Below are 18937 nucleotides of genomic sequence, written 5' to 3' on the forward strand. Positions count from 1 at the left end.
TAGAATTTTTTTAATTAAAAAAAAATTTAAAAAGCCATGTGGAATTGCTCACTAGGACAAAATTGAGGTCTGGCAGCATTTGACTTTAATTGAATTAAAAAAAATTTCTTAGGGACCCAATTTGATGCGAAAAGGCCCTGGAATTGATTCCCTTTACAATTTCAGGGGTCTTCTGATGTATTAAGCCAAAATCTTTTTATAATTGTGCATCTCAGCTCTCACTAATGCAGTTTTACCAGAGCCCCTCTTTCCGTGCAATCCAATTACATAGCAGCTATCATCTTTTAGTGCCTCCAAAAGCTCCTCCGAAGCCTTTTTGGTAGATTTGAAATAATAGCCGAAGTTTCCGGAAGGGAAGGACTGTAAACTTAAACTTGGGGGTGGTACTGTAATCTGATGGCAGGTGTCATGTTCTACTTGTGCCTTCAAGTGTTGATCTGGTGCATCTTCGGTAGAATTACACTTCCCGGCCTCCTGCACCATCTTCTCAATCTCCTTCTTGTCATTTGCAATCGTACTGATCTTGTTCTTCTTCCCTGTATTCTTGTCCTCAGCACTCAAGATAGCAGCCTGAACAGCAGCTCCATAAGCAACAGTCTGGCAAGGGTTGATGCTCTTGCAAAGCTCCTTCCCGTTGAAGAAATCTTGCAGCAGTTGTTGCAACTTGGGGATCCTGGTAGACCCACCAACAAGGACAACATCATGGACACTATTTTTGTCCATCTTGGCTTCTCTCAAACACTTCTCAACTGTCTCCAAGCACCTCCTGAAGAGGTCCATGTTGAGCTCCTCAAATCTAGCACGAGTGATTGTTGAGTAAAAATCAACACCTTCATACAGTGACTCGATCTCAATGGTAGTCCTGATGCTAGATGAGAGACTCTTCTTTGCTTTTACACATGCAGTCTTCAATTTTGTTAGAGCCCTCGAGTTCCCACTAATGTCCTTCTTCTGCCTTCTCTTGAATTCCCATGAAAAATGGTCCAACAATCTTTTAGTAAAGTTTTCACCTCCAAAACAGGAGTCTCTGACAGTGGCCTGAACTTGAAAGAAACCCACATCGATGGTTAGAAGGGACACATCCAAATTACCACCACCAAGGTCAAAAATCATCACGTTCTTCTTAGCATCACCGCTGACCTTCTTGTCAAGACCATAGGCAATGGCAGCAGCGGTGTGTTCGTCGATAATACGAATGACGTTAAGGCCAGCGATGACACTGGCGTCCTTTGTGGCCTGGCGCTGAGAATATTTGAAGTATGTTGGGACGGTGACAACGACGTTCTTCACAGTGGAACCGAGGTAAGCCTCTGCGATCTCACGCATCTTGAAGAGGACGATGGAGGAAATCTCCTCGGCAGTGAACTGCTTCTCCTCCTTCATGTAGTTGACAACAATCAAGGGCTTGTCGCCAGGACCAGAAATGACCTTGAACGGCCATAGTTTCATGTCACTCTGAACGGAAGCATCAGAGAATTTCCTTCCAATCAAACGATTCGCATCTAGAACCACAAATTAATTCAATTAATCAGTAACTCCAACACACAATTATTGACTGCATAATACTAATATATTCAAGCACAGATTCAAACGAACACCGTATTAATTTCGAAGAATAAAACAACCAAATCATGAAGCTAAACAAAAGTTGACTTGAATCAGTTATTTAGAGACAACAAATGTACTAGGAAAATTTGCAAATACCAGATGATGATACTATGATATAGTATCATAAATAAGTGACGTGACAAAGCTAGAAATATATGAAAATTTGACATTAGGGCCCGCTTGGTGGACATGATAAGAAGACAAGAAACATTAAATAAGGATGGGGAGGCTATACCAAAGACGGTGTTGATGGGGTTCATGGTGGCCTGGTTCTTGGCAGCATCACCAATCATGAACTCGGAATCGGTGAAAGCGACATAAGAGGGGGTGGTCCAGTTGCCCTGGTCGTTGGGGATGATTTCGACACAGCCGTGCTGCCACACTCCGACGCAGGAGTAAGTGGTTCCGAGGTCGATTCCAATAGCGGGATCTGGAGCATCTTCTGTAGAATGCTTGGACCCAATCTTCTCATCCTTGATAGTGTTCCTCATGTTGTAAGCGTAGTTTTCCAAGGCATTCTTTGCATCAACCTTCTTCTTGTGCTCCTCATCTTCAGCCTTGTACTTCTCTGCCTCCTGCACCATCTTTCCAATCTCCTCCGTTGAGAGCCTGCCCATGCCGTTGGTGATAGTGATCTTGTTCTTCTGCCCTGTAGTCTTGTCCTCAGCATAGATATTCAAAATACCATTCTGATCAATATCGAAGTAAACAGTGATCTGAGGCACACCCCTTGGAGCTGGAGGAATGCCGGAAAGCTCAAATTTACCCAACAAGTTGTTATCTCTGGTCCTGATCCTCTCACCCTCGTACACCTGGATCAAGACACTAGGTTGGTTGTCCAAGTAAGTTGAGAAAACTTGCTCCTTCTTGGTTGGAATTGTTGTGTTCCTAGGAATGAGAACAGTCATAACACCACCAGCAGTTTCCAAACCAAGAGAAAGAGGAGTAACATCCAACAACAAAAGATCCTGAACCTTCTCATTACCCTCACCACTCAAGATAGCAGCCTGAACAGCAGCTCCATAAGCAACAGCCTCATCAGGGTTGATGCTCTTGCAAAGCTCCTTCCCGTTGAAGAAATCCTGCAATAGAGACTGCACCTTGGGGATCCTAGTAGACCCACCAACAAGAACAACATCATGGACACTGTTCTTGTCCATCTTTGCATCCCTCAAACACTTCTCAACTGGCTCCATACACTTCCTGAAGAGGTCCATGTTGAGCTCCTCAAATCTAGCACGGGTGATTGTGGTGTAAAAATCAACACCTTCATACAAGGAGTCAATTTCAATTGTGGTCTGTGCAGTGGATGAGAGAGTCCTCTTAGCCCTTTCACATGCGGTTCTCAACCTTCTCAAAGCCCTGGGGTTCCCACTAATGTCCTTCTTGTTCTTCCTCTTGAACTCCTCAAGATACCGTTCGCATCAATGTCAAAGCAAACAGTGATCTGAGGAACTCCCCTTGGAGCTGGAGGAATACCGGAAAGCTCAAATTTACCCAACAAGTTGTTATCTCTGGTTCTGGCTCTTTCACCCTCGTACACCTGGATCAAGACACCAGGTTGGTTGTCCGAGTAAGTTGAGAAAACTTGCTCCTTCTTGGTTGGGATTGTTGTGTTCCTTGGAATGAGAACAGTCATGACACCACCGGCAGTTTCCAAACCCAGGGAAAGGGGAGTAACATCCAACAACAGAAGATCCTGAACCTTCTCATTACCCTCACCACTCAAGATAGCAGCCTGAACAGCAGCTCCATAAGCAACAGCCTCATCAGGGTTGATGCTCTTGCAAAGCTCCTTCCCGTTGAAGAAATCCTGCAATAGAGACTGCACCTTGGGGATCCTGGTAGAACCACCAACAAGAACAACATCATGGACACTGTTCTTGTCCATCTTGGCATCCCTCAAACACTTCTCAACTGGATCCATACACTTCCTGAAGAGGTCCACGTTGAGCTCCTCAAATCTAGCACGAGTGATTATGGTGTAAAAATCAACTCCTTCAAACAATAAATCAATCTCAATTGTGGTCTGTGCGGTGGATGAGAGAGTCCTCTTTGCCTTTTCACAGGCTGTTCTCAACCTCCTTAGAGCCCTTGGGTTTCCACTAATGTCCTTCTTGTTCTTCCTCTTGAACTCCTGAACAAAATGGTTCACCATTCTGTTGTCAAAGTCTGCACCTCCAAGATGGGTGTCTCCAGCAGTGGCCTTAACCTCAAAGATACCCTCTTCAATGGTGAGAAGAGAGACATCAAAAGTACCACCACCAAGATCAAAAATCAAAACATTCTTCTCACCAACACTGGTAGGTATCTTGTCAAGGCCATAGGCAATTGCAGCAGCAGTGGGTTCATTGATGATACGCATGACATTGAGTCCAGCAATGACACCAGCATCCTTAGTAGCCTGGCGCTGGGAATAATTGAAGTAAGTTGGCACAGTAACAACAACATTCTTCACGGTGGAACCGAGATAAGCCTCGGCAATCTCACGCATCTTAATGAGGACCATGGAGGAGATCTCCTCAGCAGAAAACTGCTTCTCCTCACCCTTGTAGGTGACACCAATCATGGGCTTGTCAGCAGGTCCAGAAGTAACCTTGAATGGCCATAGCTTCATGTCACTCTGAACGGAAGCATCAGAGAATCGCCTTCCAATCAAAAGCTTGGCATCTACAGCCATAAATTAATTTAATTAACCAATAACTCCAACACCAAACTACTAACTGCAATGTGATTTGGGAGAGAAGCTAAACAATGTTAGAAATGACGAAGATGGTGTTGATGGGGTTCATGGTGACCTGGTTCTTGGCTGCATCGCCCATCAAGCGGCCGGAGTCAGTGAAAGCGACGTAAGAGGGGGTGGTACAGTTGCCCAGGTCGTTGGTAATGATTTCAACACGGTCATGCTGCCACACTCCGACGCAGGAGTAGGTGGTGCCGAGGTCAATTCCGATGGCGGGACTCTCTCCTTCTCCGGCCATAGAAGAGCAAAGAATTGTTAGTATGGTCAAAGAAATCAAGCCTTGGAGTTGTAGACTAAATCTAGCCATTACTCTTAACTTATGCCAAGTTGAATTAGAATATTAGCTTCACTTGACTCTTAATCAGAAAGATAATGGCAATGACAGAGAAAGCATATAAATATATAAAATTTTAGTAATACGTTTCACACTACTCGTCTATGTTAAATTGTTAATTAATCCACCCTTTTATATACATGTGGGTTCATCATCAAATATGTGCCTTAGTTGCCTTATTGTGTTTATGTCAATCATTTAATCAACTTGCCTTCTTCAAGATTAGTTTTAACAACCTAATGCAGTTAGGTTCTACAAGTCTTTCAAATAGTGTTAATAGATATTTCCTTATCTAAACTTCATTTATATATTGTGTAAAACTTAGATGTTACATATTTCTATTGAGGAAATTACAACTATGGATCACGAAGATGCAGAGATTGTTGAGTTCATTTTGTTATTTGTGAGTTGAGATTTTATCGTGGTAAAATATTTCTTGTTGCTTTTGTGTGTATGGTATTTGTGACATTTTGTTATGATATTATAATTTTTTTAGCTTCAACCGAGTCAACCAATTCAACTAGTGACTCAATGGTTAGACCAATAACTCACTAACACAGTGTTCTGACCGAATCGATCACCGGACCAAATTTAATAACATTGCTTTGAAGTTAAAGCCACTACTGGAGACACCCACCTTAAGGAGAAGACATTGATAATAGAATGTGGACAAAGGAAGAACAAAGTAGATATTACTGGAAGAGCCTTGAGAAAGCTGTCTTCTCAACAAACTATGAGTTCGTTCAAGAAGCTGAGAAACAAGTAGAAGCATGTGTGTTTGAATTGTTCTGCACAAGATAAAAAGGTTTTGAACAATTTAAATGTTAGGATATAATTACCTAAAAGCTTAAAAGATCCAATGAGTGTCGATTACAGTAGCAAAATATGATTATTTGAATCTTTAAGTCTAGAGTTCAATCTTTAAGAACTGCACTCAGGTAGCGTTTGGTGACGGAACGAAACATGATAGAACAGAACGGAACGAAACGGGATAGAACAGGACAATAATGTTCTGTGTGTTGTGTTTGGTAACTCGAAATCATTATAACAGAACCATAATTTTATTAACATATATATTTTTGTTTTTGAAAAGAATTTTAATAACATATGTAACCCTGCATGTTTAACATTTAGTTGAGGATTGAACTCAATTGAATATTATACATCGAGCCCGTTTGTTATTGTTTATTTCACGAAATAATCACTTTTTTAAAAATAATCACTTACATATCATTTAAGCTGTTTGAGTATGCGTTTGAGAAAAAAGTAGAAATCTGATTATTTTTTAAAGCTATTTAGAGTGGGTTTGTTTTAGATTAAAAAATAATGATTATTTTTTAAAGTTTATTCGTGTTTGGCTACTCTAACTAAAACCACTTTTTAGTCTCCTCTCATCTATCATAATAGATTTTCATGATAAGTTAAAGTAGTTTTTTCAAATAATTTGTTTTCAGCTTTTAAAAGCTGGAACAAACATAAAAATGATTTTTTGATCAAAAAAGTAATATTTTCTAAACTAAGTTGAATCAAATGTACTCTAATTGATTTGTTTTAAGTGATTTTAAAAAAAACATAAATTCATTTATCTTTATCTACAAATATAATAAGTGTTTTTTTCTTTAATAAGTGATTTTAAAGTGTTTAGATACAAAAGATTTCAAATATAAATTAGGGTTATTTTTAACAATGTAAAATTTTTAAGACAGTTCTGTTTCCTTCACACCCTTATGGAAATTGCTAGAGAAATCAATAATTTCCTAAAAACTTCCTTCCATTCTACATTAACTAGACTAAGAGCCGCGCAACATGCCGGCGGATACAATTGTTGCAATTCTCTTTTAATGCCATTGGCAATGAACAAAAGTAATTGTTGTTCTGTTCGAGTACTCTTTTGAAACCAACAGCAAAGCACAAAAGCTACTGCTATCTTGGCTCAATCGGGTTCACGTAATTGGACATTGTTTTACTGCTATCATTTGTTGTCTTGGCGCAAGCCAATACAACATTCTCAAATATTGATGTTGGAGATGTGCATATTGGGTATGATGTTCTAGAGTTTGAGGAGCCAATGCATTCTTTGGGGATAGAGGGATTTTATCTGAGGCACCAACATGAGTTTGTTCCATTAATCTATCACAACTTCACAAGGATACCTCATATAAGAGCTAGAAATCTGCTTCCTCACTTGTCTAACACTGAAAACAGCTTGAATCCTTATGCCACCCCTCATTGACCTCTTGTCCCTTTTCATGATTTTTTAAAAATAAAAAAGGCAGAAAGTTAAAGTGAAAGGTATAAAAGATCTATAAGAATGGAGAAAACATTCTTAAAAGAAGCTACCTCTAAGCATTGAGAAAAATCAAAAGTCAACTTGTATATAACTTCTCCTGATATAAGTGCTAGATACAAGCAAATGCTACACAATAGATAATACGAGCTAATGCTAAAGAGTAGATGCAATGTCTACAATACATATCTATTGGAAAAATAATTACGTTAATAATATGAATCAATTTACTCAGGTTCTTAGTTACAAAAGTTACTTCAGAAAATTTTTATCGAAAAAAAAAGTTAATTTGGAATATGTATTGTACAAAAGTATTCTGCTATGTATTTTTTTCCTTAAAATTTTACCTAAAGATGCAGATACCAAACTCATCTGTTTAATGTAAACCTAATTGCATACCTTTGAGTACCAAATCCAAACATCACTATTATCTCTTTTTCTCAAAGTCATGTCATTCATCAAGAGTATAAAAGGTTGGCATGCCATAGAAAAATAATTGTTTCAGCCAAAAGAAATGATCAAGCCCCATCAAGGGTGTCAATTGCAAAATGTTGATTCCGCTTACTATGTAGCACCTCCTGCAATGAGAACATACACTTCATCTTCTACAGTACTACCAACCTCAGATATCCATGAATGACCAAATTACCTTTTGGAAAGTAAAACTTTAGTTAAACGAAATCGTACATGACATTCAGTGAAACATTGAAGTGAAATACATGGTCTAGGAAAAGTGGTGCAGGTATGATGGTGGCCACTTGGTGGAGATGCTCTATGACAATGGGTTTGAAAGGGAGTTGAAGGATAAAATTACATGGAGTTGGACATAGGCAGACAGTCCACTTCAGATTGTAGATTTGTAGGTCGATTACAGAGAGAGAGAGAGACCCACAGGTAAATAAAGTGTTTCAAGTCTTTCAAGGTTTAATTACTCTTTTAATCCTTTGCTTAAAAGTTAAAACATGTGATTTTTGTTCCCATGATTGTTTCAAAAGTTTTTCTACATTTAAAATTAAACAAATGTTCTATGTTCGATTGTCATAAACCTAAAATCTATAATTCCTAATTCTTTACTCTTAAATCTTAGTCTAATCTTCTTATATGAATGACTAAAGGTAATTTATCTCTAACCAACAAGTGGTTGGTTCAAGTGGTACATGCTTGATTCCCCTTAAACAAGGTCTCGAGTTCAAGTCTTGTGGATGGAAAAAACCTCCGCTGGGAGAGTTAACCCCACCATGATGTGGATGTCCCCGGCTCGAACATGATTGTTTCCGAAGGAGGAGACCTGTCTTACACAAAATAAAAAATAAAGGTAATTTATCTCTCTCATTTGGGTTTTCTTTTAGTTGTACCTTTGTTCTATGAAATCCTTCTGTATTACAGACTTACAGTACTTTAACCAGAAAGAAAACGAGAAACTATTACTTCAATCATGCAGCAAATTGTTATGGACCATCCCACTTAAAAAAAATTACACTATAACATCCTTAATCACGCCACCGAAAAAGTATTCTTAGTTTGTAACCACTTCTCTTCCAGTAAAATACCAAATACTAATCCAATGGTTAAAGATATCCAAGGCATAACAGTAACCAAAGAGACCAAACACACAGCACCAAGTCACAAATCACAAGTATATACCATTCTGAAGTAAAATGTTCAACTAGCATTAGAAAATGTCACTATATATGTAATCTAATATCATCTAAATTGCAAGTTCCCATGTCTAGATTGGTTCAATTCGTTTCCTCATCAACACCAACCCAAAACCACAGTACCAGTTCTTTACAGCTAATCACAGTCGTAGAAGTCACACTGAATGTCAACCTGACATGTCGTAGTCACCGCCTGCTGGCTGGTATAAGTTGTAGCTCTCAGGTGCTTCCATCTTTTCAGTAAGATAGCCACTCCCTGCAAAATTCAAAGTAAGGCTCATTATATGCATGAAGATATAATAACTGCAGAATCTCCAAATTAAGGTAAAGTTTACAACAACAAAGCTCCATTACTAGAGTCCACAATCTAGGTTTTACTCTATATTTGCTTATACTAAAAGCAGATTAAAACATGATAACATAAAAGGTGAGAAAAGTGATATTTTGATTGCATCTTAAAGGGCGGAAACCTAAGAGAGTAGAACAGTACAAGATGTTACATTTTGTTATGGAACCAAAGAGATAAAACCCTATCCAAACAAAGTTCCTAGTCCCGCACGAGTCCTGCGAGAGAGTAAATGCTGATTTCCACTGAAAAGTTTATTTGTAAGCTTTTCCAAAACCATGCTGCGTTGAAGAAGGGGGGGGGATATCAGGAAGTGAATCTCAGTAAAATACTAATGGAAGTGGCACTGAGTTTTGTGAAGCCATGAGAGTAATAGATATACTTCCCCTTTGTAGGACACTGGAAGAAAAACCTTCTAGAAATTTTATTTCTTTTGTTATACTCCATGCTCCAATGTGTTATGACATATTTTGACTACAATAAAGGTGTAATAAAGAATCAATTTGAAGTTTGAACATAAGACCCCTAGATATCTCTCATGAGTTATGACTTCTAACTAGGGCTGGAAGTAAACCTAGCCAATTGATAAAACCACCAAACCTACTTGCAGATTGGTTCATTACAAGACTCAATATTGGCTTAACTTAAGAAAAAAACATGCTTAACTTGAGCCCAAAAGGGGCTCAATTTCTTGTTGAAGTAAGGCATAATCTAGCTTAGTTCAATGAACTTCTAACATTAGATAAATACTAATCTTACTAATATGAAGACAAGTAAAGAAAGAATGCACAACAAATAACATACTTGAGCTTGATAGCATCCCATCAAAAGAAGGAACATGATCAAATCCTCTGGTGGATCTTAGACCGCCATCTGATTCTGGACTCAAGTACTGCAAATCAGGGCACACATCAGGGTTCTGGAAGCACATGTTTTCAGCAGTTGGCTGCACAACAACCTCGCCCGATTTAGTCTTCTTGTCCTTAGAGTCAACCTCAGTCTCAACTTCTGATTCAGCATTAGCACCACTCGGCTGCGACACGCTCTGCTGTTTCCTCTTGGACCTGGCACGCCTGTTCTGGAACCAATTATAGACATTAGTTTCAGATATTTGACCGTGCTGGCTGAGATCAGCAGTTATCTCCTTGATCTTCTCCTTGCTGGGAGTTCCAGTCCCAGCTTCAAATATTCGCTCCAGAATCTGCAGCTGCACCGCTGTCGGCGTCCACCGCTGCCTTGAACTTATTTTATGGCCACCAGAAGCCATCAACGGGTCACAGTACATACCTCCCAGCCTAACACCTGACAATCAATACACCAAATTGTTAATATTAAACACTGATTCAGGGAAAGTGAGAAATCTCAACTTCTCAACCAAATCAATTATAGGTATTACAAATAATTTATTTGTTAAAATATCAACAATTAATTTTCTAATTAACATTTAAGATATTTTACTTTACTTCACTCTAAAGTGAACTACTCACTCCAGAGTAGTCAAATCCCAAAGCATATCCTACAATTTGCACCCTCACCGTTACTTTAGCAGAACCAAGTTAAATCTGTCTTTTTCACAATTTGAACAACTTCATAGCTTGTTTTGTTATACATATACATTTTATTCATCATAATGGTAACAATTAACTTTCCAATGAAAAGTTACCTAATAAAGGAGTAACTGAATTCTGGTATTGGGTGACTAAACTAACAGACACCACAGCGAAGGTAATAACCGAATTCAGATATGGGACAATCAGAACACCAACTCGCAGTCATTAAAAATTGATTATCTGAAGTGAGCTCTGGGAAAGTGAGGCATCTCAACCAAATCAATGACTGCTTTCACAAATTATGGATTTGTTAAAATATCAACCATCAATTCCCTCATCAACAATTGAGACGAAAAACGTACTCCAAAGAGTCAAATTCCCAATCTTTAATATATACTATAATAGGTTTAAAAGAGACAAGTCAGATTTGGCTATTCCACCATTTTAACAACTTCATAACTTCAGTCTATACATGTACATTAATTTTATCATAATCTTAACTCATTAACTTTTCCATGAATGGTTACCCTTCCAATCCAATTCATGCATTAATGCTTATACATCTAAAGAAGAAACTGATCAATTACTCACTCCAAAAACTCAAATCCCTAATTTAATACTACATGGCATTTTTACTATTAACAACTTGTATACATATATTAAATCATAATTTAACTAAATTTTGGTATTGGGTAACTGAACTGAAAGTGTAACTGAAACTAACCAGCGAGATCTTGGTGAGTTGAGAGCGTTTTGTGCATGTCAATGAGTTGCTCGCAGATGGTGGAGTAAACGGCGATTTGCTTGCGCAGCGTTTCGACTTGCTCGTCGGTCATGAGGTTCGCGTTCGTGTTCGGAATCCAACGCTGCTGTTGCTGCTGCTGCTGCTTCTGCCATTCCATCACCATCACTTACTCTCTCTGCCTGAGAATTCATTTCCAAAAAAAGTTGAATGTTAATCACTTATTGAAAGGAAATTAATTAAAGAACCCTAATCATGAGAAATTGAAATGAAATGATCAACAATGAGTGTAGAGAAAAATGAAAAAGAAAGAAAAAAATGAGAGAGAAAGGGAAGAGAGAGAGAGAGAGGTGTGTGTGTTGTGTCTGACATGGTGGCAGGAAACAAACCGTTTGTGTCAGGTGCGTACGTTAGCAAGCACTTGGCAGCGATTTAGGTGGTGGTTTGTCGGCGACGAAGGTGGGGGAGAATATAAGAAGAACCTGACAAGGATAGGGCTTGTCATTTTCTAAATTCTCCGAGGGTGTTATTGTCCAAACAATTTACATGCTGCTACATCTTTCTATTGGCGGTAGTAAATCTTTCTCAAGTAAAAAATCTAAAATTAAACGAAATGCATAGGTACACATCCTTGAGAAAATTAGCACAAAATGGCATGTTCAATAGAAAATATATGTTTATGTATCATTACTCATAAAACTTGACGCCACCTAATGTGATTTTACATACAAAAAAGTTTAATTTTGGACATCTAATGTTTACTGTTGCATTTGTAACTTGTAATTAGAGTTCAGTGTTGCAAAGAAAAAAATGTGACTCACATTGTGAAAGCTCAGCGATGCAATGATGGAGCGAACACATGAGGAAGTTGGACTACGTTGAGGAAGGAGGTAGATGCCACCATCCTTCTCCCCAACCCTTGCCCACAACACCACCACCTTCCCTCCCCTACAAACCTTTACCACAAAATGTTGCGCAACACCCTACACTACAACCCACTTCCCCATACCTCCATTGCCACTACCATCTCCAACCTCACCCTTTTCTTCCATCGTTGGAGATCCCTTGTCGTTAACTCACTTTGCTTTTATGGATACGACCCAAAAGAAAGTGCAATAGATCAAAAAGTTAGAACAATAGGTCTTGAAATTTTTAAAATGAGGTTGAATCTAAACCAAAACATGAACCCGCAAAAAAGCATCAACTATAAGATAATGGTCAACGTCTTTGATTTGCGCGTCGAGTGGTGGTGCGCATGGGGTTTTCGGGACGATGATTCAATGTGGGACTAGGTTGAGGGTCTTGCAATGTAAGGAGGAGGAGGAGGGGGAGGGACGACTCCCTAGTTTTTTTTTTTATGTAAAAATTACTCATTTCATTGTCTTATTGTTTTTTTATGACTTTGAACTTCTCTCCAAGTACTCTCATACTAATTGGTACATTAGAGTGTTTTTGCAAGTAACTCCCTCGTCGTGTCACCACAGCACCACTGCGATCAATAGCATCATTCAGCTTAGATTTTGGAAAAACATGTAGGTAGTTAATGCGAACAACTTATGAAAATAATCTCAAACATAAACTATTTAGAAAAACTCTAGTATAAGTGTTTCTCTCCATAATATTTTTTTGTCTTTGAGAAACAACTCTATTATATTTAAATAATTCAAATGTATGAAGAAAAAAAAACTCGTGACATAAACTAACTCAACCATTGCATATATGTAAGAAATCAGTACAAAACTATTTCTAACTCAGCCCAATTTTTTTTAACAAGAGGGGCAAGGCCCTATCAAAAGAAAACACTAAGACGACACTACCACGTCAGGGGTAGGACCAATAAGAATACAGTTCTTAATAAGCAAACTATGACACTCTCCAAAAGAAGATTTAGCCTAGTGCTTCCCAAAGGGTAAATCCAAACCAACATTGGCTAGGTAGTCTGCAACAGAATTAACCTCCGTGAAGAGCTATTTTTATTTATTAAGCTAAATTCTTATAGGAAAAAAATCTAAATCTCTAGCTTTTAAAAACAAATAATAAAACAAAAATTTCACATTTGTGATGAAAGCAAAAACCCAGAATGAGACTGAGAAGAACCATCACAGCAAGACATCCATTTCACATTCACAACCATAGCTTCCATCACTCTCACCATGCACAAACACAACATTGCCACCCCCACCACTACCTTCACCTTCTCCGTTCATGCAAACACTTGAACCCTCTTCTCCAAATCCATGCCAGTTTGATTGTCTCTGGCCTCCACCAGCTTCACCATTCCATAACTGCCCAACTAATCAATTCCTACTCTTTCATCAACCAATGCACCTTAGCTCAATCAACATTCAATTCTATCACAACCCCATCTCTGATTCTATGGAACTCTATGATCAGAGCTTATTCTAGGCTTCACCAGTTCCAGAAAGCTATGAACTTGTATCACAGAATGTTGGAAATGGGACTTGAACCTGACAAGTATACATTTACATTTGTTTTGAAGGCTTGTACTGGTGCTTTAGACTTCCATGAGGGTGTTTCTGTTCACCGAGATATAGCTTCCAGGGAGTTGGAATGTGATGTTTTTATTGGGACTGGCCTTGTTGACATGTACTGTAAAATGGGTCACTTGGATAGTGCAAGAAAGGTATTTGATAAAATGCCCAGGAAGGATGTTACTTCTTGGAATGTTATGATTTCAGGGTTGTCTCAGAGCTCAAATCTTTGCGAGGCACTGGAAATGGTTTGGAGCATGCAGATGGAGGGTGTGGAGCCTGATTCTGTGAGCATCTTGAACCTGGCTCCGGCTGTATCTAAGTTAGAGGATGTTGGTTCTTGCAAGTCCATTCATGGTTATGTGGTTCGAAGATGTATGTGTGGTGCGGTTTCGAACTCATTGATTGACATGTACTGTAAATGTGGTGAGCTGAATTTGGCTCGTCAGATTTTTGACAAGATGCGGGTGAAGGATGATGTCTCATGGGCGACAATGATGGCTGGATATGTACATCATGGTTGTTTCTTTGAGGTTATTCAATTACTTGATAAAATGAAGCAGAAAAATGTTAAGATGAACAAGGTATCAATTGTAAATGCCCTGTTGGCAGTTGCAGAGATGAGAAACCTAGAGAAAGGGAAGGAAATTCATAATTATGCTTCACAACTAGGGATGATGTCAGATATTATTGTGGCTACTCCTATTGTGAGCATGTATGTAAAATGTGGTGAATTGAAGAAAGCTAAAGAATTGTTTTTTAGTCTTGAAGGTAGAGATTTGGTTGCTTGGTCCGCATTTTTATCGGCTCTTGTCCAAGCAGGGTATCCTAGAGAAGCATTGTCTCTACTCCAAGAGATGCAGAATGAAGGTTTGAAACCAGATAAAGCGACTCTGGTGAGTCTGGTTTCCGCATGTGCAGAAATTTCAAATCCTAGATTAGGTAAGGGAATGCACTGCTATACTATGAAAGCAGATGTGGAGTCTGATATCTCAACAATAACAACCCTTGTCTCAATGTACACTAAATGTGAATTACCTATGTATGCTATGAAGCTATTCAACAGAATGCACTGTAGAGATGTTGTGGCATGGAATACTTTGATAAATGGGTTCACCAAATATGGTGATCCACATCTTGCTTTGGAAATGTTTCATAGATTACAATTAAGTGGGATTCAACCAGATAGTGGAACCATGGTGGGTTTGGTTTCAGCTTGCACCCTTTTGAATGACCTCAACCTAGGAATCTGTTATCATGGGAATATTGAAAAGAGTGGTTTTGAATCAGACATTCATGTAAAAGTTGCTCTGATAGACATGTATGCCAAATGTGGGAGCCTTTGCTCTGCCGAAAACTTGTTTCTCTTAATCAAGCAATTAAAGGATGAGGTATCTTGGAATGTGATGATTGCAGGATATATGCATAATGACCGTGCTAATGAAGCAATTTCCACCTTCAACCAGATGAAATCAGAAAATGTGAGGCCCAATTTAGTCACATTTGTGACCATCCTTCCCGCTGTATCGAATTTGTCAGTATTAAGAGAGGCGATGGCTTTTCACGCCTGCGTAATCCGAATGGGATTTCTATCTAGTACCCTTGTTGGAAACAGTCTCATAGACATGTATGCGAAATGTGGACAACTCAGTTATTCTGAGACATGCTTTCATGAAATGGAAAACAAAGACACTGTCTCATGGAATGCAATGCTTTCAGGTTATGCAATGCACGGCCAAGGGGACCTTGCCATCGCTCTTTTTTCGCTAATGCAAGAAACTCATGTCCATGTTGATTCTGTTTCCTACATCAGTGTATTATCTTCCTGCAGGCACGCTGGTTTAATTCAAGAAGGAAGGAACATCTTTGCGTCCATGTGCGGAAAGCGCGATCTAGAACCCAATATGGAACACTATGCCTGCATGGTTGATCTTCTAGGCCGTGCCGGCTTATTCGATGAAGTAATGAGCTTGATTAATAAAATGCCAGAAGAACCTGATGCTAAAGTTTGGGGTGCTCTACTAGGAGCGTGTCGAATTCATTCCAATGTCAAGTTAGGGGAGGTTGCCCTCCATCACCTCCTTAAACTTGAACCAAGAAATGCAGTTCATTATGTAGTTCTGTCAGATATTTATGCTCAGTGTGGTAGATGGATTGATGCCAGAAGAACAAGATCAAATATGAATGACCATGGATTGAAGAAAAGTCCAGGGTATAGTTGGGTTGGAGCTCATGAACAAGGTTCATGCCTTTCTGACAAGACACAAAGCCCTGCCACTATGACCAAGGATGCATGTACCACTAAAAGCTTTCTTACAAACAGAGAGCAATAACATGGACATATAGCTGATAAGAATTTTTTTATACTTTTTAAGCAAACTGAAGAAGTAATTATTTCTTCATAACCAAAGGGGGTGTGCAATCAAATTTTCTCCTTTCAATTAGAAATGTAAAAGAAGCATGCAAGAATCACCAAGGTGTGTATCATCATGTATACTAGAATTTAAACAAGGTGTTATTATCTAAAACTAGACATTCATTGATTCATATAATTTAAGATTGCTTCACATAAAATGGAAATGAGTAAAGGTATGTTTGGATATCTGTTGGTACAAATGCAATCAGGCGTTATCACTCAAATCAAGACAGAAAGTGAACATAACTCTTCTTATGGATTGAGATGAAAGTCTGTTCACGTTGCACTCGACTGGCATCCAAAACACATTGTTTTTCAACTTGGCAAGATTTTGGCACAAACAATGCATATAAAGGAATCCCCTACAGCAACTTTACAGGAGTAAGATTAAAGCAGAACCCAATGCTCACGAATATAGCAAGATTACGACATCATCCCATGTGCCAATAAACTCACGGCACTTTCAAATTTCAATCCCCACCAAACTACCCCACATTATATTTACATCATATCAAACTCTTTAGCTGTGTCATCTCCCACTTAAAGATGCTACCTACAAAATATTTGGATGCCCACCACACCAAATCTTATTAAATTCCTATCTTTCTTCCTCACTTTCCACCTCTATGAAAATGTGATTTTAGTAACCCAGAACTCCAATATCACCAGCTCAAAGTCTCTTTCTTCACAAGCCTCATCCATGCCTTAATGATAAAGAAAATGTTAGGGCATGTATAGCTTTGCCAAGGAGTAGGATACAAACACTGCTCTTATTATCCTTTTCCAACTCCAGCTGTTGTTACATGAATCAATGTGTTGAAGCAAGGATAACCAAATATTTAATTGTGATGCAAAAACAGCATTCATATATACTATATTTGCAAGTGCGATTTGTATCCCACTTCTTGCAAAGTTATACTTGATCTATGTCCAGACTCCAGAGTGTGATGTCATTTGCTTTCTTGGAGGTTTCAAATTGAGATCCGCAATGTAAAGGGTTATGGAGTCCATGCAATTGTGGCTGCATAAACATGCGTTTTTCCGCAATTCCGCCAAAGCAGCAGGAAACCGCAATTTAAAACCCTTCATGCCATATTGCCATTGACAATCTCTCTCATCTGAGAAAACTTTCCCTCCTTCACCAGAAAGCCTACAAGTGACATACAGATTAAGACCCCACCTGATAAGTCGTTTAGGATTTCTTCCAATTGAATTGTTTTTTTATTGTAAACATTAGTTATGGAGATTTCTTCTGATTGATCCCGGGGTGACTAATGTTTACTATAAAATCACTCCAACTGCTCAAGTTGTGGAAGGAATCTTAAATGCACTATCAGCTGGATTTTAATCTATGATAAGAATGCAAAAAACTGCATGGAAGGTTATGTTCAGCAAAAGTGGGGCTTTAGGAACAATTTATATATTTTTTAGACTAGAGTACAACAATATCTAATCCCCTCGTTGAGGACTCGAGGTGTTTTACTGAAGGATAAATGATTAACTACGAAATGTGTGTCATTCCCATGAACAATGGTTAAACATCCAACGTTAAGGGACAAGGTAAGCAGTCCACATCACAGCTCAGGTATGTACAATTTATATTTCAGGCATACTCTAATACAACTCGTCCGTTTTTATTTTATTTTGTAGTATTTTGAGCTGAAAATTTATTCAAAGTTTTTTAACCACAATTTTTTTTTAGTTCTAATCCATCATGTCTCAAACATTTTTCATATACAATATAAATATATAAGTAAGACAATTAAATAATATATAAATAAAAATGTTCCATTTTACTTAATTGGGAGTCTTAAATCATTTCACCTAATAATGCTTCCATGGCCTTATTAGTTATTATATAGCTCTAGTGTAGATTAAAATAAAGTTTTAAATGAAAAATATTATACTACGTTGATTTAAGTGCAGTTGATAAGTGGAGAATCCATTTCTTTCTAATAGAGCATTTGACTGATTATATTATGTTTTAATTAGATTTATCCTGCGTCTCTTTCAACATGGGTCCATAGCTCAGTGGTAGAGCATTTGACTGCAGATCAAGAGGTCACCGGTTCGAACCCGGTTGGGCCCTTTTTATCCAATATTTTTCCTAATTTCGTTTTTTTTCCTTTTCGATTTTGTATGAAGAATGCTGCTCCAATCCGATGAACCGTGATTGATTAGTTTGGAATTTTGGATGGTGGTGGGAAGGTTTATATCTCTCAGTCCCACTATGGGTTTTCTACTACTACTAGGAGGATTATTTTATCCTCTAGGTAGAATTTTTTTCCTTTTTGCCCCTTACTTTTTGTGTTTCACCTCCCCCATCACTACCCACTCCACCACAGCCATAGTCTTCGCTGTTGCCACCTTCACTATTCGCCTTCCCTGCCGCTGCCACCATCTGCCTCTCCCTCCAAGTTCCTCTATTAGTATACTCTTACTGAAGCTTCTTCTCCTTTATGTATTTGCATTGAAGCAGGCTTGATTTCATTTAGTGGCGCTGAAAACTATAAAGATTGTAACTCCAGCAGAGTTATATGTTTTGTTTAGATGGAGCATTGTTTAAAACAGGAAAATATAGTTATTTACGCCCCAAAATTTATAGTTGATCCATGAATAACTCTTGAGTTTAAAGGTTTATGCATGAATTTTAGTAGTGTTTTAGATCTCTGAATCTGCTTGAGTGAGTATGCTTGCTTATCTCATTGCATTATTGTATCACTCTGTAATTTTGTTCCCACGTAATATAAATGCTATTGGA

General features: G+C 38.4%; 3 protein-coding genes and 1 non-coding gene across 5 annotated transcripts; 2 read left to right on the top strand and 2 right to left on the bottom strand.

Moving 5' to 3' along the window:
• Window positions 1-52: 52 nt before the first annotated feature.
• On the bottom strand, window positions 53-4672 carry LOC130728886 (heat shock cognate 70 kDa protein 2-like). Its single transcript, XM_057580472.1, has 4 exons — window positions 4377-4672; window positions 3152-4279; window positions 1844-2420; window positions 53-1502 (listed from the first exon to the last, which is right to left on the bottom strand). The coding sequence occupies exons 1-4, from the start codon at window positions 4656-4658 to the stop codon at window positions 181-183; spliced, it is 3309 nt and encodes a 1102-aa protein (XP_057436455.1). The 5' UTR covers window positions 4659-4672; the 3' UTR covers window positions 53-180.
• A 3813-nt stretch (window positions 4673-8485) lies between these two features.
• Window positions 8486-11760, bottom strand: LOC130728868 (WUSCHEL-related homeobox 13-like). Of its 2 annotated transcripts, none has more exons than XM_057580455.1 (4): window positions 11658-11760; window positions 11251-11450; window positions 9781-10278; window positions 8486-8886 (listed from the first exon to the last, which is right to left on the bottom strand). In XM_057580455.1, exons 2-4 carry the CDS (start codon window positions 11432-11434, stop codon window positions 8798-8800), a joined length of 771 nt encoding a protein of 256 aa, XP_057436438.1. In that variant the 5' UTR covers window positions 11435-11450; window positions 11658-11760; the 3' UTR covers window positions 8486-8797. The 2 variants fall into 2 exon arrangements, with proteins under 2 accessions (XP_057436438.1, XP_057436439.1); XM_057580456.1 differs by having other exon boundaries at window positions 11678-11700.
• Window positions 11761-13100: 1340 nt separating this feature from the next.
• Window positions 13101-16317, top strand: LOC130728836 (pentatricopeptide repeat-containing protein At2g39620). The gene has a single exon (XM_057580421.1). The coding sequence runs from the start codon at window positions 13349-13351 to the stop codon at window positions 16091-16093; it is 2745 nt and encodes a 914-aa protein (XP_057436404.1). The 5' UTR covers window positions 13101-13348; the 3' UTR covers window positions 16094-16317.
• Window positions 16318-18193: 1876 nt separating this feature from the next.
• Window positions 18194-18265, top strand: TRNAC-GCA (transfer RNA cysteine (anticodon GCA)). Its single transcript has one exon. It is a non-coding gene; the product is annotated as a tRNA-Cys (tRNA).
• The last annotated feature ends 672 nt before the right edge of the window (window positions 18266-18937 follow it).

This window comes from Lotus japonicus, chromosome 1 (genome assembly GCF_012489685.1).
Source record: "Lotus japonicus ecotype B-129 chromosome 1, LjGifu_v1.2".
In the NCBI taxonomy this organism is placed as follows: Eukaryota; Viridiplantae; Streptophyta; class Magnoliopsida; order Fabales; family Fabaceae; genus Lotus; species Lotus japonicus.